This window comes from Drosophila montana, unplaced genomic scaffold, assembly GCF_035044405.1.
Source record: "Drosophila montana isolate Dmon_TW-CO22-7 unplaced genomic scaffold, ASM3504440v1 contig_1_1, whole genome shotgun sequence".
Classification (NCBI taxonomy): Eukaryota; Metazoa; Arthropoda; class Insecta; order Diptera; family Drosophilidae; genus Drosophila; species Drosophila montana.
This window is the reverse complement of record NW_026996920.1, coordinates 1,983,267-2,006,256: the sequence shown is the minus strand read 5'-3', so window position 1 is coordinate 2,006,256 and position 22,990 is coordinate 1,983,267. Positions and strand designations below refer to the sequence as shown.

The following is a 22,990-nucleotide window of genomic DNA, read 5'->3' as shown; positions in this document are numbered from 1 at the left end:
TTCATTGTTTCTCGAATTCAAATTGACTGTGCCACTTGACTTTTGTTTGGGATACCAGACAGTGAACTAACTAATCCTAGCTTCAGAATAAATTCAATGTTTTACGATATGCCCGAAATCTTTACCATTGTGTGTTTTCACGCTGTAAAAAATGCAGCTGAAGAGGACGCTTAATTAATTAAAAAAGTTTTCACCTTTTACACTTAATGTTTTTTTATGCCGCTGGCCCAAAAATGTTAAAAATTTTTATTTCGCACACGCTTGGGTTTGGCAAATTAGCACGGCTTCCTCGCATGCCTTGTTAAAATATTTGAAAATATTTAAATTGGCATTTTTTTTTTGTCAGTTTGCAGGTTTGCATTTTTGCTCCCATGTTATGAATATGAACAATGTCAAATTGTCGGCAAGCCGCCTCAAGGCACAAAGGTTAACAGCATGATGATACATTTATTTTTTTCTATAAAGATTGTTGTATCACATTGAGCGGGAAACGAACGAAGAGCTTGCATTTTCGACAGGCGGACTTTAAATTTGTTTGCTGTCAACGCATACCCGTATGGCAAACACTTTAAGTTTTATTTGCAAAATGCTGCGCATCCATATGAACATCGCAGAGCTACAACTAATCAAAACAAATTCAATTAAACGACACGAAATACGGAATGGCCAAGTGGCGGCCAGGCAAGCGGCAGTCCAAGCCCAAGTCTAAGGCCCAGCCTTTGCATGGGTTTCTTATCTGGCAGCACAATCCATTAAAATTGCACATCGTTTACACCAAAAATCAATTCGCCAAAGCATTTAGGCATTACAAATGCCAAGCCAGCCACTGACTAGCTATACGAGTAGACAGCCAACACGGGACTCGTCGACAGAATCCACGTCCTCATCCACGCTCGGCCACCAGTCGGGGGCCCGCTTCAAAATGAACGTTGATGCCCATAAATTTCATATACGGCGGTTGTGTTTTTCGTTTGTTTGTTCCTGGCTGCTGTTGTCGTCTGCCCTCTACAAAGCGATAAACGCAGCTTATAAGGCTGCAGTTCGTTCACCGGGTATTGCTTTGAAATAAATCCGCCAGATACTGCTACACAGCTATGTTTCTAAACAACCACGAGTGTCATTTGTACGGTATGTATGTTAGTTTTGAATATTGGGATTGCAATACAATCGAATAGGAACATTAAAAACGCAGCTTAAGAATTCAGTGTTCCAGTCGAGACGCCTCAGATAAAGGATGCCCCCTACTGTCATAACATTTGTTCATACTCCCTAATACTACCAGATGGAAACATTGCCTTATTTTAGTCACGTGAACTTTCATCAAGCTCGCCGTGTGTCATACTTAAAAAAGTTACTCAACATATCCTCTTAAATAAGTATATATCTAGAGCAAGAGTTGCGGATTTAGATGGGGTCCAAAATGTTATTATTCCTGCAAGGCGAATTTAAATTTAACAGGTTATAGCTCGGGAAATAAATGCATTAATTAACTACTAACAGAATCTAAAACAGAGTTAAGTATCGAATGAGAAATCATCATAAAAATGTACTTTTCTTGCATGTAGAAAATATATTCCAAATCTGATATATAGTCACACATATTAAGGAATTCATATATATAGATTCTTTCAAAGTGTTTATACACTTTGTTAGATAGAGAAAAAAGAGACATGCCTAGATTGACCAAATCGTTGAACAAGATCAAGACTACTTATACTATCAGTAGAAGGAGATGCTTTCTACTGGATGGATTTGAGCGTTACCTTAATAGTGCGTCTATCCGGCTCGACTGTCCAGTGAGCCGGTTGCTAGCAGAACCGGCCATACAACATTTTAGTTTGTGCAATATGTCCCTTCCATATATTGTATATTCTTTGGTACTCAACACACATCTGTACTCTGAAGAATACCGCCCTCAATATTAGCCTACCATTCAGAGCTCCTATCAGTGCAATGTGTCCCACGACAAATTAGTCGCTCGCAAGGAAGAAAATCCCGATGGACAATGTATGTGACACAATCGGAATAAATGCATTTTCTGTAGTACGGTGATCTCAGCCTACTGTATGCTGGTGGCGTCAGTTTGCCGTGCGTTTTATTAGTGGCACCTGAAACAGCAAGTTAAGATTAGAGTGCCGCCGCGAACTAAAAGTGTGCAGTCCCAGAAAGCACACGTTAAGCCGATGAGTTATGGCATGCATTAACACGCAGTAAAATGTGACTCAAACGCAGACTTGAAACTGATATTGAATATATTGTCTAATACATACGTACAGACGCATGTCTTTGGTTGCACACTCACACACACACACTCTCGCTCTTTCTCCACCTCTTTTTTTGCAAGTTTGAAACTTAAATAGGACATTTTGAGTATCCTTTATATAATATTTGTTTGAAGTTAAGTTTTTATTTCTTCTACTTCAATTCGTTTGTATGCTAAGACGTTCAGAAATGCTTTGCTTTATTTTGTTACTTCACGCTTGCAATTCCCAACAAGTTAAAGCTTCGAAAAGAGGATAATGCGTTTTAATCCTATAGTTTTCCTATAGTTTGTTGATAATGTTATACACAAAAAAAAGTAAGAGGCTCTAGTCGAGAGTTCTCGACTAAGAGATACCCTCTTTTGCCACGAATTAAAATAGCATCACATATACACAGCAAAGAATACAATACAATCGCACCTGCAATGCTGTAGATAGAAATCAATAATGACGCGCATGAAAGTGCGTGTGTAAATGTATGCAGAAATTCCTGCAATTTGCGCTGGCTTCCGCAAACTCGTGGCCAGCCAAACCACGGTTTCTTTAATAAATTTTGTGTTTCTTAACCGATCTTAATGAAATTGTGAAATGTAGATATTATTGTGCTATAGAATATTCGTGTATTCTCAAAAAGACAATTTCAATAAAATTGTGGCTTAAATTGATGGGCAATACAAATTGGTTTATCCACTTGATTTATGGCTATGGGGTGGCGATAGTTATAAAATGAAAGATACTTGATATATATATATATATATATACTATTCTAGAAGAATCATGTAAGGTTTGGTGACTCTAGCTCTAGAGTAGGGGCGTAAAGGTGTGTTTTTGTGAGTTTTTATAGAAGGATGATCGAATGCCGACTGCAGGGTATCTCTAAGACTTGCAATCCCGACTAGAGAATTCTTATTTGTTTCCATATTACTTCATACAAGCTAAGCATGTAAACGACACGCGTCTGACTCTAATTTGAATTCTTAAATCGGTTATTTTGCTGTTTTGTGTAGTTCAGTTAACCTGCATACATTACCCTATTGCTCTACAAAATTAAAACTTTGCTTACAAAGTTTACTCAAAAAAAATGTAAGGCGTTATTTGATTTAACATATCGCGCCCGTTTCCATTAATGAAACAGTAACAGATGAACAAACGCAAAGTTTTGTATATTTTATCCGCACCATCCCTTGCCACAAATCAGAAGATAAATTGTTTTTGTTCATGATTTATACACAACAATATGGTGTTGACTTCCCAGCAGTCTCCCTAGCCTACTTTTTCAAGGAATTACTTCCCTCTCGCCTTTTAAAGAAAGCAAAAAATAATAATGTTGTTTGTGTATCTGATGCCTTTTTATTTCAATTTCAAAGCGCGAATCTGCTTTAGAGTAAATTTAATATTGTAAAATGTGAAAGAAAATTGATTTTACCAGTAATGTTGTACAACAGTCATATCCAAATGGCTTCTATACACTCTGTTAATAACAAGTAAGAACGCTGCAGTCGGGTGTGCTTGACTACAAAATGCCACCCGCCTTTAATTCTTTTTATCAAAAAATATACAAAAATGAGTTTGCAGGCACTTATACGATTTATGCAAATAATAAAATATTGGGTGTTTTGTCTTAAGCTAACCGATTATTAGCCCGATTGTACAAAAATTGAAATATATTCTATACAGTCTTCTCACCGATTTCTACCCTGGGGAATGGGTTTTTCGAAAAGGCAAGAGATTTGCTTATTGTATGAAATCATCATCAGATTTGTATACTCACTCTCTTGCTTTGGAGTCGATTAGGACATGTGGAGGCGATGAAGGCGATGTTCGAAAACCTTACGATTGAGGACCTCAATCAGTTTTCCAGGATCGTTAGGCTTGTTGCATATTTCCTTCGCTGAAAAGTGATCCAGGTACTCGTCACGTTTGCAGTAGAGGCAAACACCATTGATATACTCCTCCTCGCATAGCGTAGCGTTCGTGGATCGCGCCCAATCTGCGTTATTTAGTTGCTTAAACAGATCTCCAATATAAATGCGAGCCGAGGCCACAGCGGAAAATGCATTGGACGCAACAGTTGTAATTGGATTGTGCTCCAGGTTTAAGACCAAGAGATTCTTTAGCTTATTGAAAAGGCCGCTAGTAAGAAAAGAACAGTGTGGAATTGTAGAGCAAGAAGAAGGTTATCAGCACATGAGGACCTACCCTTGTATGCGATCCAAATTGTTGTGGGCCAGGTGAATTTCAAGCAGCATTGGTGAGTGGTGGAAAAGTTCGTCCGGTAGCCTGGCAATGTTGTTGCGCTCTAAGTGTAGCATCAGCAGTTGCTTTTGCGATTTGAGGAAATCCCTGCCCAGATAACTAATGTTGCTACGAATGCCAATGTAGGATAGATTCTCGGATTTCCAAAATAGCTCGGCGGGCACATTGTCGCCGCAGTTGTGCAACTCGAAGCCGCGGAGCTTGGTCATGTGCCACAACTCTTTTGAGCTAAGCAAGGACATATCCACACTGCTGTTCTTTAGCGAGCAGTCAAGCGACAGTTGGAGCAACTCCGTCTGCTTGGCAAAAATCTCGCTGGCCACGCTAGCCATATTCCTGACAACAATTGATAGCCTCGTCAAATGTTTGAGAGGATGCAGCAATGTGCCTGGCAAATCACTTCTGCCCTTTAGCGTGAGTTCGGTGATCTCGGTAACATTCTCGAAAAAATTTGCGGGTAGCATCGCCTTAAACCCAATTAAAGAGATTTTTTTGAGCCCGGGGTAATTTGTAAAATGTTGTTCCAGCAGCTCATCTCGCTCGTCGCGCGTCTCAAAGTAGTTGGAGACCTCCAGTTCGGTGTAGTTACTAACACCCAGCTTCAAAAGCAGGCTGCGTATAGTTTGCGGGTTGGGTATTGCGCAGTTGTCGATGCTTAGCCGACCAATGCTACCGGCCTTGAGAGGTGGCAAGTAACCAAAGCCGCGTACATCAAAAATGCTGCAACTGATACTGTAGAGCTGGGATGAGCTGCTAAGAGTTACCATACCGCACTTGATGCGCTTATCCTGGCACTCGCACTCATTGTTACTCTTCAATAATGACTCACAGCCCTCTTTGGTGGTATATATTGCAGGTGCTTCCTCAGAGACAGTTGCATTGTCCTGCATGCTGGACACGAAAAGGTTCAGCAACAAGAACGCGACCAACATCCTCGAGTTGTGCTTCGGCATCGACTGAACGCTGTAAGGAAACAAAGTCAGCATAAATAAAGTAGAGTAGCAGAACCAAAACTCAACCATCAAATGTGTTTACCTGCCTACCTACTTACCATTGCTTCATTAAAAAGCTGATCTCACCTCTCAGGTAAGGTAAAATTTCAATGGAAATGAAATGCGCTGGAAATTTAGACAGAATTTCTGCTCTACTAGGATGTAGCCATTTTGCAAATTACCTGGAAGTTCTTCTCTTTCTTAAAGGCCATCTACTTGCCTATCTATCTATCTGCAATTTACTGTGCAACTTGTTGCATATATTCATTAGAGATGAGAGCGTGTAGTCTTACGTGTCACGAACACAATCGCCGCTGTACGATGTTAAGAAAAAACAATACGATTTAGGAATCCTGTGTTTTTATTATGAAATTTGTAGCGCAAAGAATGTGACATGTCCGACCTTATACAGTTTATATACTCTTAATTAGTGTAAAAAAAAAGAATTATTTACCCAATAAACTGAATCTAAAGAGCGATATTTATCTATTTATTTCTAGTGAACATGATCTGCACTTCTCGAATTCCAATTATGACCTTAATCGATATCGACGCGATCAAAGGCATGATATATTATATAGGATCGGGCTCGGGTAAGTTAAAATTTAAAGTCGTTCTCTAGGTAAATTTTGCTTAAATATATATAGAAAGCATTTTAAACAAATTCTATCCAAGACTGTATCTGACAGGTTGAGTCGATATAGCTTTTTCCGCTTTTTTGCCTGTTTCTTCACAAACTAGCTTTTATACTCTTTTGTCTTTTTAGGAAGCCTTGTGCTAGCATGTGCAAAGCGTCACAGAATGGTTTTATTTGTCAGGATGGTATCATGCATTCCATGCCTTTAATTATTTATTATTTCAACTTTCATCGAGTTATTGAGTCCGCGGTTTCTATATGTCCGCTCTGCACAACATCACAAACCTGACTTTCGATAATTGCTTACATTTCTAGAAATCAACATGTGTCTTATACAGCTATCTTACACTACTATCTATCTGTCTGTTGACATTTGGATGAATTTAAGAGCTTATATATTTTCTTGATCAGGACGAGCAGTGTTTTCGAGCATATACCAAAAATCTCATTTAGATCTGATGATAAGCACTAAAGCGGGCAGGTGAATTTAAATCCTACTTTTCTTAGTTAATTTGCATAGGGTAATAGGGCTTAAGAACAGTAGAATAGGATTTCAAATTTGGCTTTATGGGCAGAGTTTTATTTTATTTACTTTTTGTTTAATTGAGCCATATCTCAGAAAGTCATTTTTTAACCAATGCATTTGAAAGTGAGTATAAGTCTGTGTTTTCTGTATTGAGCGAACAATCACTAAAAATAAAAAAAAATCGATATAATAAAATGTTGAAATTTGTTTGGCACACAAAACCGAAACTTACTTAAAATATATACAACTTAATATGGATACATAATTATATCATTTAAGCCCTTACTATCTGCTTATTATCTTCTCATATGTATGTGGATTCTGTGCGACTCCAAAAGTTCAATGCGCCTTTTAGTTCGCATTCAATAAGAGCATGTCGATCAACTATGCTGTGCGACTGTATTTTTTGTTGTTGTGTGCTGCTGCGGCTTGGTTGTGGATATGGCTGCTTGGTTCAAAAATTACATTTCATTCTGGTTTTTAGTTTCATTACAAATGCAAAAATGCAAAATGGCAAGTCGGCCATTATCTTCATTCGCGTCTGCTGATCGATAATCGCAGGCAGACTATCCAGTCCAAGTTGAAGTCGAAGTCGAAGTCGAAGACCGGGCCTGGTGAATCGTTCGAGGCGTTCATGCGTAAATGGCTGCCCACCTTTACGCAGTTGCACTCGCAGATCTGCCCAATGCATTTGAATTTGCAGCCGCCAGCCTTATGATCACATCAACATGAACCAATCAGCCGGCCAGGCTCACGCCAGGCCACTTTCCTCCATCTCATTCCCCGTCCCCTGCTGGAGGCTTCAGGCAGCGCGGTGGCAAACATTTTTTACGATTTGCTTTTGGTGCCTCGAATCGCCGTTTCGTATTCCCAAGAGCTAAATCAATAAATTACGTGACAGGCATGCAGAAAACTTGATTACTCCCAACTAAATGTGTACATGGACTGAGCGTACTCCAACGATCTTCGTTCATTTCGTTCATTTTGATTGAATCAATCAAAAATAAGCATTTATATTTAAAGGCAAGACGTCATATATCTTCCGAGATCTTTCGTATAGGCAACCCAATAAATTATTACCAACGCAAGCCAATATAAGCTTTGGTTTTGGATTCGAGCATTTCGTTTGATAATATCCATTTCTTCAACGCAAGAAATATAAAATTCGTTTCTCCCCTGTTCATGTTAGCTTTATCTACCTTGGTAAAGTTGCAGTGAATTCCACTTAGATTGCAAATAGGAAGTCTGCAGCGCGCTTTAAAGCCAATCCTGAACTGATCTTAAAACTTAAAAAAAAAAAACAAAATTACTATATGATCTGTAGGACATTTTTAGGGCTTTAACATGTCATATAATAGTATGTATGTAGCACAGCCCAAGTCTACACCTCTAGATGGGGCAGGCACAAGTTTGAAAAAATAATATCCTGGATACGTACGAGACTCTGTCTCTAGCTCTTAAAGGCACCAAGATATGGTGAAAACCTTACTTGAAAATCTAATTTGATCGATTTCGTTAAAATAGAAAAGTTAGTTATCAATGATTCGAAACAAAATACATAAGGACAGACCGTCGATCAGGCGGGCAGCTAAATGCTTTTGATGCTTTTTTTGATTAAGGGTATATATAAACGCAGGTTCTATGATCTATTCTAAATACTCGATACTTCCTCATTTCCCTGAAAGCGATAAAAACAATCGGCAACATCTCAAGCCCTTTGATTATGGTTATAAGATTTGGGGACTCTAAATTTGGTATGTATATTGACAAGAAATGGGGCATAAGAACTCTTACTCGTGGCAAGTTTAATTAGCTTTCTTAAGACTTATCCCAAGCCTTATGACACAAAAATCAAGAGCATATTTTAGTGGCATTTAACTGTTTCCAAATTAATATTAAATAATTTACGGTTTGTTTAAAGTTTGCATCAACTTGGCGTTCAATAATCCAAGCGGGGATTCAGTGGCCTCAAAAGTTGATGAATTCTGGCAATCGAGGCAAGGGAGTGAGAGGGGGTGGATGAACTGGAAGCCATGTTACTATTGAACTTTATTGTGCCACAAATCTTCATTGATTTTGATTTCTTGGACTGCAATGTGGAATCGCCTTATTCTAAAGCTTTTTCCCAGACTCGCTGAACGGACTTCAGGCCAGCTCGAATGGGAAATACTTTTGTAAGACTACCACACAACATGACAAGCAAATAAATGGTCTTAATCCAGGCCAGACAAAGGGCTGCTCTCATAAAAGGGCAAGGCATGGACTCGGCTTCAGCTAATAACTCACTCACACACTCCGCCGTGAATGTCTGGGCGTCTAATGGAATAGCCATGAATGGGGTTGGTGGTCTTCTATTTATGCGATTTGCATTTGATTTATTTATTGTAAATTATACGCCGCATGCAAATTGGTAGCTATACAAAAAAAAAATTAAGTTGTTGCGCTATGGTTTTCCAAGAAACGTTTCCAGTTGCGCCAAAATTGGCCTGAAGGGCTTTTCCGTTGCTCAAATAATAATTCGCTTCAAATTCGAATACGCACGTTTCATAACAGAAATAATATACCAAGTACAAGAAGGCAGCCAAAACATATTATGTAGCCCGGAGCGCCCACGCAATGAGAAAGCGTCTCTGCCAAACCCTTTGCCTTAGGCCTGACCGTCCGTATCCCACTCGCCCCCTTACCCGTGGCGCCCTTAGTGGCAAATCAAATAGACGCATGAAATTTAATAGCACGTACAATTTTTGACATTTGCCTTTGAAAACAAATGAAAATGGAAATGGAAATGGTAATGGCAACATGAACTGGGGCAACGCCCATACCGCGCAATTTGGGTGTTTGGACTGTTTAGTGCAGGGAATGGTAGTTTTTTCTATTTGGCTTATTTCTATGTTTCCGCCTGTTTATTTATTTTAATTAAAATGGACACGTGTTGCTGTTTTCTTGTTTTCATTTGTCAGGGAAACATTGCGACAAGAAACGGAATAATGGCCTTCTGGAGATGTTTTGCAGTACGAGAAGTAAAAGAAATTGTGAAAAGTGTAACTAAGAACTGTTTTAATTCTGACTGTCAACAATTACGTCAGTAACCAAGTAAACTGGCACTACAGAAAGCCTTAGGACATGGTAAGTTGTGTTAACCCGTTGACAAACAGCTAAAATAATTTATTTTAGGGAAAACCGTATGATTTATATATTTGTCCTTGTAAGGGAGTTAACCAAAATAAGATCTAGAATCTAACATTGTTAATGAGCCAGCCAGAAATAACGTTGAGCATTATAAAGATGAATTTTCGTGCTTAAAATTTAATTTTTCTTCAACTGGCTTGAGTACGAAGAGTTTATATGTGAATCAATATTTTTACAACAGCCTTAAGTTGGTTTGCGCTCCTTAGTTACGTTGCATGCTCCCATGACAATTGCTATTGTCTACCATAAAGAAATGGGCGTGGCCATTCATGTTGCACAGTGTTCAACAGCAAATTTGCATACCGCCTCCTTGCAGAAGCTGCAGCTCGCGCATAAATGCCCCTGAGTGGTATTTGCAAAATTGCGCTGGTATATGAATGCCTAAATCATGATCGTGCCTAGAAAACGGCTAAGTCTCTTAACAGCCAGTCACCGGCTGCTTATCGCCTTAAAATAAAAAGAAGCTGGTAGCCAGTAGCCGGCCGGTCGTCAGAAGTCCGAAATTAGCAAAGCCGGATTGCTGCCGTTCAATGCCTAAGCCAGATTGTTGTTGTTGCTGTTTTTTTGAATGATGTTTAATGTTTTAATGCACTTGCAGCTATTTTTAAAGTGCGTTGCAAATTATAGAAATGACTACGGAGCGCTGAGCGGACTGAGCGGGACACAGGCTCCATTCCAGGAGTCAACGGCATTAATTCTATGCAATTAATGGAAATTATGAGTGGAACATTGAAATTCCTTGTGAACATCGCCCAGGACAACCGAGCCAAAAACCGAGCGACTCAATTGCGAACTTTGTAGCAACGTATCGGGGGTTCGGCTTGGGTGGCCCTCTTCAGAATATTTTCATTCCAGATTGCTTGCCAAATGAAAGAAAATTAAATTTTTCACTGTCTACTTAATTGAAACATTAGCCGAAAACATTTTATCTACTCTGTCCCAGTTATGTTCTGTTTCTGTCTTTTTCTCTTTTGGCCCTGTGTTCATTTACATTCAAATTAACTCGTAATGAAAACGAGTTCACAAACTTTGACTTTGGGGGTTGCGGCATTTAATTAGTTGTTCTGATTGTTGTTGTTACTGATGTTTGTTGGCCATTTCTTTTAGCTTAGTCAGTTCAATTATCCACGCACAATGTGCTGCGCCATCGTAGAAAGCTTTATGGTCTGTTTGTTTAGACACTATCAAAGCTCGTTTGTTGAATTTAATGTGAGCTCAAATAAAATCAGTTAACGCAAGAGCGCTCTGAAATGGAGCGCTCGACTAGTTAATACCCTGAACGCAGCGCCGAGCTGCCGTTAAAAATTGTCAAACATCCTTCTACACCAAAACACGCATAGATCGGATGTGCTTCTTCCTTAGCCCGCATATCATCAAGAATTCGCTCCTGAATATCTTCGGTGTTTCTTCTCCGATCCTTAGGTTTGAAATGTATGAAAGTATCAGAGCCCAAGGTTATACAAAAAGGAGATTCTTCAAGTTTTGGATCCTTCAAAAGAACTCGGAATTTCAGAATACTATACTGTATTCGATTTCATGGATATGGAAAAGATTTTTGATAACTGGACACAAACTTGATTTGTGCGTGATATAAAGGAAGACGTACGTTTCAATTTTGAAGTCTCCAACTCTAGTATACCAAAACGCGACAAGAATGTTTAGTATCTATAAGGTCGGAGACGCGTCCTTCTACCTGTTGCATACTCTTGGCCAAAACCATTATACCCTTTTTAACAATTGTCAATGAGTTGGGGTATACAAAAGTACGAACACGTATTGAACTATTTATTTGTTGCCTCCAAGGTGTTGGGTTTCCCAATGCATGAAGTCATTTTAGAGTGAATATATTCATGCCAATTTTAATGTAGGTGGTCTCATCTCATGTCGAGATAAGATTTGGATGTGAAACAACTCAATCGAATATTCCGTTGGTTATCGAAAAAATCGTACATTTGTTTGCATACTTTTTGATACCAAACACTCAAATCTAGGGCCATTGCCCATTCACCATTTACCACAGCACTTGGACATGGACCCCATTTTTTGCACACACTGCACAAACTGCAATCAAAGTCTGCTGCATCATCCGTCCCAAGCTGCCAGGCATGCCCTCCACTTCCCGTCATTTTGGCACTTCAAATTGGCAAACAAACAAGCTCACGTTCAAATGAAATGTGAGCATAAATAGACATTTTTCACACAGCTCCCGTCACCGTCACATTTGCCAAGGTAAACAACTTGAATGCGTCCTGGCGGGGACGAGGAAACAGAATTAAGGGGAAGCATTGCTCATACGGCGAGATGCACGGAGTGGCTAAGAGTGAGAGAAATATATGGAGATGGCAAGACAGAGAGAGAGAGAGCGACATACAGCTAAAGAAATGGAACGGTATGGGAGCGGGGATGGAAGCAATTCACTTGACACGCAAATGTGCATAAACAAGGCATGAATATTCATGCACAGATACATATAGTCACTTCTGTGGCTGCAACTTGAAAGGGTCTCGTTGTCCTGGTCTGTGATATCTCGACTAAGAGATGAAATGCAATGCGCATAGAAAAATTTGTCCGCAAATGTTTGCACATATGGTTTAGGAAGCGTCGGCTGCTGGGGCACATTGGCCAAGTTGACTGAACCGGGTGTTTGGTGTAATACATGTTATGCAATCTTCACAGCACATGAATGAGCGATGTTTGCCAGTCTTTTGAAATGATCTAAGCAGGTCGTTCACATCGAGCCCTTCGATATTAAAATTTCAACTGACTAAAAACATTTGCACAACAATCATAAATCCTTGTCAATCACACGCGGGACACACTCCCCTGTCCCTCCTACTGCTTCGAACGACAGCCATCATCATCAGCCTTATCCTAATCCTCAGACCCCATATGATTCCAACAGCAAACCATCTATTGCCTATCGCTAGTTGCAACTTTCGGGCTTCGAGACAACAGCTTCGGCGACGACTTCGACTTCTGACTTGCGTAAGCGGAACTGATTACATCTGTCGTCATTGCCAACGTTTTTGAAGCTGCGTGACAAAAATTTTTGACTGTCGCCGTCATTTATTTGATGCGTCGCTTTGACAGCTGTGTCTTCGATAGCGACTTTGACTAGCCCTTGACGGTGGCTGAAAAAGTTTCGTCGTGATTGGGTGTAGGCTGTTTTGTGCTGCTCTCATTGATAGTAAGTTTAATTCTTTTCATCTTCTTGCCAACAATAGCCTACAATCAATCATTGTATATTAAACGTACAAATATTATATAAATATTGGTGGTTTTCGACATGAACGAGATGAGTGCTGCACAATGTTTTTCTACAATAGTATGTGAGATGTTATTTAACACTGTTTTCTGCAAAACAGAAGCACAATATTTCATTGAAAACAACAACGAACAATCCTCTTTTTGTGTACAACTGCATATAATTCTTTTGGTTTTTGCAGTTTTTCGTTGCTTCAAGCGTTACAATTCGCAACGAGTTTAAAGTCCGAATGAATGGGACCGGGACTTACTTAAAATAGCTTCACCATGACCTTACCTCTGTGTTTATGTATTTTGGTTGTTGTATAAAATAAGAAGAAGAAAAACTCCGTATTGATAGCCAGCATGCAATTTTACTTTAAAAAAGGACTTCATTTACATTTGTAATTCAACAAAGCCTGATAAATACAATTTAAGATTACGCTAAATACATCATAAATTAAAATGTTTAAAAAAATGCAAAGCAATACGGCTTGGCCGCAAACCCAACGGTAGCCGATTTAGGCTTTTGTCGGCAAAACAACATTAACAAAATTGTTTAATTTGAGCTGCAAATTGCTTGCAAAGTAAAGTGACTGAAACCAACACCGAAACCGCAAGAGTTTATGGCCCGCTCGCTCCTAACAGTATCTCATTGTCAGGCCTAAATCATATTTAACGATCAATAAAAGAAACAACTAAGAAGTCGTCTGAGACTTTGGATCTCCTTCCAAAGCGTCCAGACGCATTGTCAGTGTGCATTCGGATTTTGTTTCCTTAGAACTCATCCTCTGTTTTTCGTTTTGTGTGGGCTAGTTCAGGGTAGAGTTGAACATCGCAAATTGAGTGCCCGAGCGGTAACTTCAAAGCTTCGACGGCAACTTTGTTGTCAGGCCGAGCTACTTGTTACAGAAATTCCATCTCGGATCTCTATTACTTTGCTGTCATAGCGTTAGCAGCGACAGCCCAATAAAGGCTACCGAGGATTTGCAGACTATCACAACTATCGTCTATCGAGCTAATACAAAACAAACATAAAAACCAGACATTACTAACTACAACATTGTAAACAATTCTATCAATGGTTTACCTATCATTGCTTTATCAGTCTGTGGTACTTTATTTACTGAGTACTTCACATTGACAGCTGTAGCTGGACACATGCAATAAAGAATTTAATAAATTTATCGAAGCCACGTGGAGATCAAATTGCAATTTTCCAACAGCTGTCCAAAAAAATTAGCTTTTATTTCAAAAAATAACAGCGGATATTAGGACAACATTATTTCCGCTCATTTTAATATCAAGCGCGTGGAGAAACAGTACAAATTCGAAAGATAAACACACAAATCAAAATCATCCTAAGCCAAAGGAAAGTGAAACCCGAATAGGAAAGAGATTTTAAAAAATTCAAACATTCTTGGCATTTTTGGGGTAATTTCTGTAACAAATTTTATGATGGAGGGGAGAGCTTATAAAGGAAGCACGTGCTGGGAGTTTTCATGATATTGTTAAAAAAACACCGCAAAATCTTATTAAAAAATTAAACGACTTATTTGGTTTCTGTTTTTTCCTTTTCAGTAGCATTAGCGAGCCTCAAAGAAACAGAAAAGGTTGTTGGTATTGGGGGTGTATCAAATGCATTGGGCAATATCACGAGCAACTGCAATTATTGTTGGTAATAAACATAGAAACAAGTAAAAAGTGGCAGTGGGGTGTAAGAGACCGCGCAATACTCTTTTCTATGTATAATAACAGCTTAACTCAGTGGAAGAGAGTCTCGTTGACTTTTACCATAAAGTATTGACTTTAAGACTTTGGGAAATATTGATTTTTAGAATAAGCTGAGGGGTGAATGGGCGAGGCTGCAACAATTTTGTTAAAATTTTTCAATATTGGTGAGACAAGATCTAATAATATTATTTGATTTCCAGAATGAATGTCCATGAATAGTCAACCAGCAGAAGTTACGACAGATACCAATACCAGTCTATATGTTAAGCTTCAATAGCCGCGAAAATACGGAACGCGAATAAAGGAATGGAGTTTGCGCGAAACCACTCTCTTTCACTTTGTGAACAGTGTATAATGAAAAGAACATAAAAAGCAGGCGCTTACAGCGAAATGGCATTTAGCCAGGTAACCCACTGTGCACAGTAGGCAAAGCTACGCAGGGTGGGGAACAACGACTAATGCACAAAGGAAATTATAATAAGCGCAGCATTTCCTTGTACGATTCCCCCAAATAAGAGGAAAATAAGAGACGCCGCAAAGTAAGTAATGTAAATCGTCTGACGGCCCTTGGTTTGTCATGTTTTGCCCATGCCCGGCATTTATCGGACTTATATAAAGGCTTTTCCTCGAAGGAGTCTCGTGTTTCGTTTTATTATTATACAGAAGTCAGTAGGTGGTCAAGGCGGGTGGAGCCCTATTTTTTACAAGACTTGTCATATTGCAACGACTTCTCGCCTGGCTTATTATTATTTTTATTTAGCTTTTTATTTTCTCCGACAGGGCCGTTTCGTATTGTACACTACCTTCCATAAATGGATTACGGCAATTAGACTGTGTAACCGGAGCCAAGACGGGTGCAAGCCAAGTAGCTAGCGAAAATTACGTTGTATACTCGACTGTTGATGCTAATCAAGAATATTTATACTAAATGTAACCCCGTTTTGGTTTTTTATACATAGATTCTATGGATACAGGGTATAATGGGGAATAACCTGTCATAACACGAACACATTGTTCATTTTATGAAAGCAAGCTAGAGATTGTAGAGCAATACAACTTGTCAATAATTCGATTAAATATGGAGTATGTTTTGTTCTGTTGGAAATACCACAATTGATCAGACTTACATCAAAAATTTGATAAAGCTTGAATCCGAACGCATGAGAAGCGTGAAAATAAAATAAGATTTGTGAAAATAGTAAAGCACGCAAATGTTGTTTGAGAACACATAATATTTAATATTTAATAACTAATTTTTCGACCGGTTCTTCCTATAGAGCTATATAATATAGTAGTGCGACCTTGTCAAGACTTAGCCTATATATAAGCAGCGTAATAACTAGTAAATGCCGGGTTATCTTGTGTTTTATGCAAAAACCTACTTTTCGAACGAAAAGTCCTATTGTCCGATCCGGCCGGTTCCGTCGGGCACATACAATCTCTCATCTCCATTATTAACCCAGAAGGTGTGGATTTACCGAGAACATCACATCACAAATGAATTTTCCAAATAACTTTCTTACTTTTACGGTTCGCAATCAGTTAAACATATATCATAGACTAATGCACTACTAAAAAGATTATCGAATCGATCGCAATGGATATTTCAAAGCTATGATTAACATTCTTTTACATTTCATTTTAGTTTTCGATTTCTTGGTAGTCATTCGAAAAGTAATTAAACAGCAGCCAATCATCATTAGGCAATGCTACAAAATATACTAAATGATTCGGTTGAGTTGTAAAAACGGATTTCACAGATACCAGCAATAAATTATTCGTCGATTGCATGGACAAACACAAGATTAAAAAGTTGCAGTTGGACTCTCCCGACTGTGTACTACTCTATTTCTAGTGTAACAAAAGTAAGAGAAAGAATCTCCTTTTATTATGGGCGTGGCAGCGGATCCTTGTTGTTAATTTGCCGTCGACAGAGATTCATTAGTAATGCAACATCTCGAACTTTTCGATCGCTAAAACTTTGATAGACATCGAGATTTGTGAAAAGATGAGTTGGTTAGAGTATTAGTAAGTAAGTAAAAGGTAATCGTCTAGATTGACAGACCGACAGACACGAAACCGATATACTGTTTTCGGTTGAGAACACAGTATCATAACAAATTTGAATCTATACAAATATGTACCGTGAAATTAAACAAATAATGTTTCAGGAAAGTAGGCGAATCAACTCGAAAAACTCGAAACAACCTGGAGGTTATTAATGATCTGATGTATCAATCCCCTTTTAGGCCAGCATATAAAGCACACACACGGCATACTTAAAATAACTGTTAGCATACCTGGCAAACGTGTGTGCTTTCTTCTTTCTTTTTGCTGTTCCCATAGACGTTCATTCTTGGCTATATATATTAGATATGTACGTGGTGCGGATGTAATTAATTTTCGTTATAGTTGTTTGAAAATATTTGCAATGCGACTGAAAACTCTGCGAATACTTTGAAGTGCACAAAATGCCAAGCCGAAACAAAAATTCATCGAGTATTTTGTTGGAGAAGAGAATAGTTTGCAATTGGGTTTGTGCCACACAGCTACCCATCAAAGACATTTAAATATTTTGCGGTTTATTCTGCATGCTTCAGCCAGGACAGCGCTCCCAGGGCCATAGCTACTACCGGGACAGGACATGTAGACAAAAGTGTTGTCTGTAGCTCGTTGAATACTGGGCACATGCGACATTCTTTTTTATGCCACACTCAAACTAATGTGAGATTTATGCTGGAATCATGCAAAAGCCGCCCTTGCTTGACATTTATAAAATTTGTGCGGAATTTTAGACGAGCAACTTGAAAGCCGCATCCCGAGCAGCGAAACAAGAAACTGTTTCGCATAGCGTCTGCCCCAGCAGCAGTCATTCCCGTAGTCATGTAGTCGTGGTAGTTAGTATTATGATCAAATTATGGGCGTATGTGTTCTCGGCTTCTTTTTGAGCTACTTTTAAGTTTTAATTTATATGCAAATAAGCTGCCTGTCGACGCTGTTTTGCGGTTCGTCAGCCATTTTTCAAGCAAGAAACTCAAACTACAAGCACAAAGCTGCAAATAATGACACATTGAGCGAAATTTGATGACAATTGCAATCTATTTCCAGCTGGCCACTGCGTGCTACACGTTGACAAATAAGCTGGTCGGAGTTTATTGATCACTTGCGAGGTAAGAATCAAATTCATATTTTGTTAGTTTAACGTTTAACTCATAGACGAAGCTCAATATGTAGCAATAATACACAAATAGTTTCGAAAATATATTCATTCAAAGCATTTATTTAAACTCATATACGCTTGTCAAATCAAACCAAATCTGGTATATTTTTTTACATTTTAATAAATGCCGGATAATGCTCGCTAGTTTCTTATATATTTAAATAACTGCCTTTTGCTGTCTATTTACCATCTACATATATTTTCGATTCAACTTGTTTGAGCAAAGTAACGAACTGAGAGCTTTATTGTGATACATATATAAAGATAGAAAATGTGGAGGGATGATACCCTTCAGAAATGTAAACAAACTTTGCAGAAAATATCCCCGGCTTCACACCAATACCTTTTTATTTGAATTAATACTTTGAGTTATTAAAATCTATCATATGAAATATTTGATTCTCTGTAGTGCTTACTTTAGTTTAAAATTTACCTAAAGAAAATTGATTAAAACAGAGGGATTATAATATTCTGAAACCTTGTTGACCGTACCCACACCACCTGAAACACCTGCCAATTCCGCAACCCCAATACTCCAAACTAAACAAAACACATATTATCGGACTGCCAACACTTTCGCAGACTCAGACAAAAACATTTTCCAATAGCGACCCCTTTTCAACCCTTTTAAAGTGAACCGTAAAAAACTATTCGAAATTCATAAATCATTAAGCATGTTATACGAATTATAGTAAAGGTAACCACGCACAAATTTCATAATATAAACATCAACTCATAAACACTCAATGTAAAAATCCATTAATATTTACCATCTACATTCTTATTTAAGGCTAAGGCTTACAATAACTTTAATTTAGCTGTAATTTTATCAGAAATAATATATTAAAGTTGGAGCTAGAGATTCGGTATTCAAAACAGATTAAGAATCTACATTCTCTATTAAGTGGAAAAAGTCTGCTTCTGATACCCATTTAATTAAAGTCAATTATTACCAAGCGTAAATAAAGCAGCCAAAATCCATTGATCAATAATATTGATGATCATTTTGGCGTTCAGCAGAGCCAAGTTGTCTTGAGGCAGCTGCCGAAAAAAAACTATCGCTTCTTTTTTATTTACTAATAATTAAATGTTCAGGCTGGGAATACGTGCAAGCTGCCAAACAGATAAAAAGCAACAACAACAACAAAACGAATATGGTGCTAAATGAGAGCTTTGCCAGTGGATTTATTTGACTGGGGCTGTTTATTAGCCGCAAACGGCAGTTGGCAATCATAATCACAATCGTACTCGTAGTCGTACATGTAATCGGCAATCGTCATAATTTATGGGGCCTGCTGGCGGACCCCATCAAAAAGCCACGACAAAATTGATAAAAAGAGAGAGAGAGAAAAAAAAACAGAACACAAAAGGACAGTCGGCAAACAACAGGCGACAGTTGTATTGGACAAAAAACTAATGGAATCGAAGCCCAGTGGCAATTGGGAATCGAAAATTGGCAAGAGGCGACAACAACTGAAAGCAATGCTCGACAGCTGCCAGCATTCACACGTCATTTAATTTCGATTAGTCCACAGACAAACGACCCAACACACAACAAATAAAGCGAACAAATTTGTCTTGCAATTGGAAAGCGCGGCAAATTCTCGTAATATCGGCCAAGAGACACCTGACCTGCTCCTGAGCATAATTGTCGCCTTTGAAATGTACAAAATGCCTAATTGGCACCTGAGGGCGCGTGCATCATGCGACAGGGGATAAATCAACAGGATGGGATGGGAGCTTCCAGTAAGTGCCCTCTAATCGCCGGCTTGCATTCTGACGGCTTGCAGTTTCATATTTGGCAGTTTCCACATTCGTTCCCATGCCTAGGTCACTAATTTCTTGATTGATTATAGCCACGTCTCAGTGGCGGGCTTAATTAAATAAATACATTAGGCAGACCTGAGTTCCAGCTATTTCTCGCTATGACTAGCTAGCTGACTGATTAAGTCTTATTTAAGATTTAGCCTCTGGGATACGCCATGCACCTAATGACAGGCCCAGCGATAAGTGTGAGAACTGGATTCCCAAACATTATGCGAGGGACAACTGTCACAATCAGAATTTGAAATAGGATTGTGTTACTTATACACTCAGAAGCATTTTATTTTCAATCTTCTTAGTATCTACAAACTAAATAGTGATGAATAGCGTACATTTTCATGACATATTGGCATATCTAGTCATATTCCTGCCTCTCCTCATAGTCTAACTCTTCCGGCTAGTCCCGTTTAGGAGTCTATAGAATTAGGAACAAGACTTTTGCCAAGCAAAAAGGATAAAAATAAAACGTTTAACACGCAACGAACAATAACAACAAAAGAAGCAGCGACGTCAACGTTAACACAGGGGGCTATGTTTTTTGTGTAGCGGCCGCTTTGTAAATGATTATTAGTCCAGTTGCCGACAGGCCCTGAACGCATCCGAGGTAGGAACACTGGAGGTAGAGACTTGCCCGAAGCGTCGCACCGCGTCGCGTCGCGTCGCAGCGATAGCAGCAGGACATGTTGCTTGGGGTCGTCGAGGGTCGTGTTGCATGCCTATGTGTTCTCGTCGAGTAGTGAACGGGGTTCAGGTACAAGTCGGCCTTACACGAAAATAGCTGGCATTCCTTTTGAAGTTTACGCACAAATATGCCCCATCCCCGTCCCCATCCCCAGCCACATCCCCAGCCACATCCCCAGCCCCAGCCATGTTGCCCATCAGCGTGCCAGGCAGCCAACAGGATAATAATTAACGCAATAATCATCGATGAATGAATATGAGTGAGCAGCGAGCGAGCAGCGAGAGATGACCTGTTTGGCATGGCGAGTGCGCTTAACCCGCTGCCAGCTATCCATGTGCCCGGATGTCCAACGCCATGAAAGGTTCCCAGATGCCTGACCGGTCACCCACACAAGCCCCGGCTTGGGGGACCCCCCCTTTTATTTCTGGTGCGTGTGTTCATTTTGTAATTTGCGTAGGTGATGCCATGGAATTTGATTTTCACACGTGTTACTGCTGCCGCAGCTGCTGCCCCCCGTCTCCTTTTCCTTTTTGTTGTTCATTTTATTGTTAATAATAATGCAAATACTCTGTACAATTATCTTCCAGCCGATGATTCCGCACACGCGCCGCATAAAAATAGAAGTCCAAAATAAACGTCAGACCTGCGACTAGCGAGCGTACAAGAAGAACTCAAATAAATAAGTATGAGTTACACGCAGGCCAAAGCTCACGAGCGAGTCGTAATACCCATAATTGTAAATATATGAAATGATGACAACTTTAAACACTCAAGATGTTCATTGCTGACAACTTAAACTGTTGCCCTTTGGTGCACTATTATAAATCACGGCCAATTTGCGAATTGTACGAGGGTCACCTGAGTTGGCAGTTGCTCTCACGTGCCTCAAATGCCTTACAACTGGCTTGGGATGAAATTTTGCGAGGACTTGACAGCTTTGCGGCCTGTTGACAAGAAACTACTTGTGGTGTACATCGGGCAAATAAATATTTATACGAGTCCATTCATACATATGCACAGTGTAAGTTAAGTCTAGTTACACACGAATGCAAGTCTCGGAACGCTCAAATTATACAAACAAGAACAACGATTAAATACCCTGGTAGGTGAGGAAAAGTGTTCCGCTCCAACGCATTTTTCACCCCATTTTTCCTATAGATACTTAGTCCGATAATAATAAGATCCTACACAAGTTTGGCTTAGATATTTCGAAAAACAAAAGGTGATTTATATATATATTAGTTTGATCTGCAATAGAAAGACGGATCTAGAGGCAAGTCTTTATAAAAACGGACAAACGGGCAGGGCAATATCAACAACCTTTATACTTATCAAGAATATATGTACTTCTTGGGGTCGGAGATGTCTCCTTCCATTCATGACAAATTAAAATACCCTCCACAGGGCCACAAGCATGCAAAATGCATTGCACTAACGCAATCGACTGAGGAAGGGGCCCAGGCTTTTGCCCTATTTTAATGGCAGATAAGCATCAAGAGCCGCTCAGCCATTTTGTTGGACGAAAAGTTAGCGTGTGTTTTGTAATTTATCAAAACATTTGATTTAGTTGTAAGAGCTGCAACTTAATTTCTGGACTCTCTGAGAAAGAAATGTAAAACTTGCAACTACCACCGACGGATGTTCCGCAATGTTTGGTGCTTTGTAAATACAAATTTAGTAGTTGTCAATTTTAGACTGTGTGCATTTCTTAATATAAATTAAAATAAAGTTTATACCAGCAGCAATGCAAACAAATATGTGTGTATCCACTGAAATCTAAAATATATAAATTAATATTGCTAAAAGACTCCAAAATATGTTTGTCCAAAAAGCATCTCATTTGAATGATGTAAATTTTGTTAAAGTCCGATTTTGGCTTAATATGTCGTTATACTTTAATGCAAATTGGACATTTATATCGATACGAAGAGGATGTTGACTTATGCGACATCTCTATAAAAATGTCAATAAGCTATTAATGTTTTTTTTTCTTTTTTAATTATAGATTGATTAAATATACATACATAGTAATCAAATGACGAGTATTATCCCAAAGAAATGTGAGTTCAAATTAGGAGAATCGCAGCGAAGAATGAAGAAGAAGCTCATAAACGAAAGTTCCCAGATTCGACTTCAGATAATAAAGTTCAAGCAGGTAAGTATGAGCAAAAGTTATTGATAAGAAACTTAATAAATTTGTTCTGGTCTTCCTGAAAACGCATTTTTAATTCTTTGCAGATGTTTCGACGTTGCCAAATCAAAATCAGTTTTGCAGCAAGCGAAAAAAATGTACATTAAATGGTGGAAAGTATATATTAATATACTTATGTATACACCATTTACGTGCACATACATATGTATAAATAAATAAACAAGAAGCTGATAGGCAGGCGGTGGTCCGGGTGATGGGCGGGACAATGCCGGCA

At 38.9% G+C, this 22,990-nt stretch overlaps 1 protein-coding gene across 2 annotated transcripts in view; it reads right to left on the bottom strand.

Moving 5' to 3' along the window:
- LOC135426385 (leucine-rich repeat-containing protein 15) overlaps positions 1–22,990 on the bottom strand; it is a 53,684-nt gene that overhangs the window by 1,390 nt on the left and 29,304 nt on the right. For both annotated transcript variants that reach the window (XM_064679458.1, XM_064679457.1), the window contains exons 2-3: positions 4,461–5,480; positions 4,033–4,394 (exon numbers count right to left, since the gene is read on the bottom strand). In XM_064679458.1, the coding sequence (XP_064535528.1) occupies positions 4,052–4,394; positions 4,461–5,470 (1,353 nt within the window). In that variant the 5' untranslated portion in view covers positions 5,471–5,480 and the 3' untranslated portion in view covers positions 4,033–4,051. The remainder of the gene's footprint in view (positions 1–4,032; positions 4,395–4,460; positions 5,481–22,990) is intronic.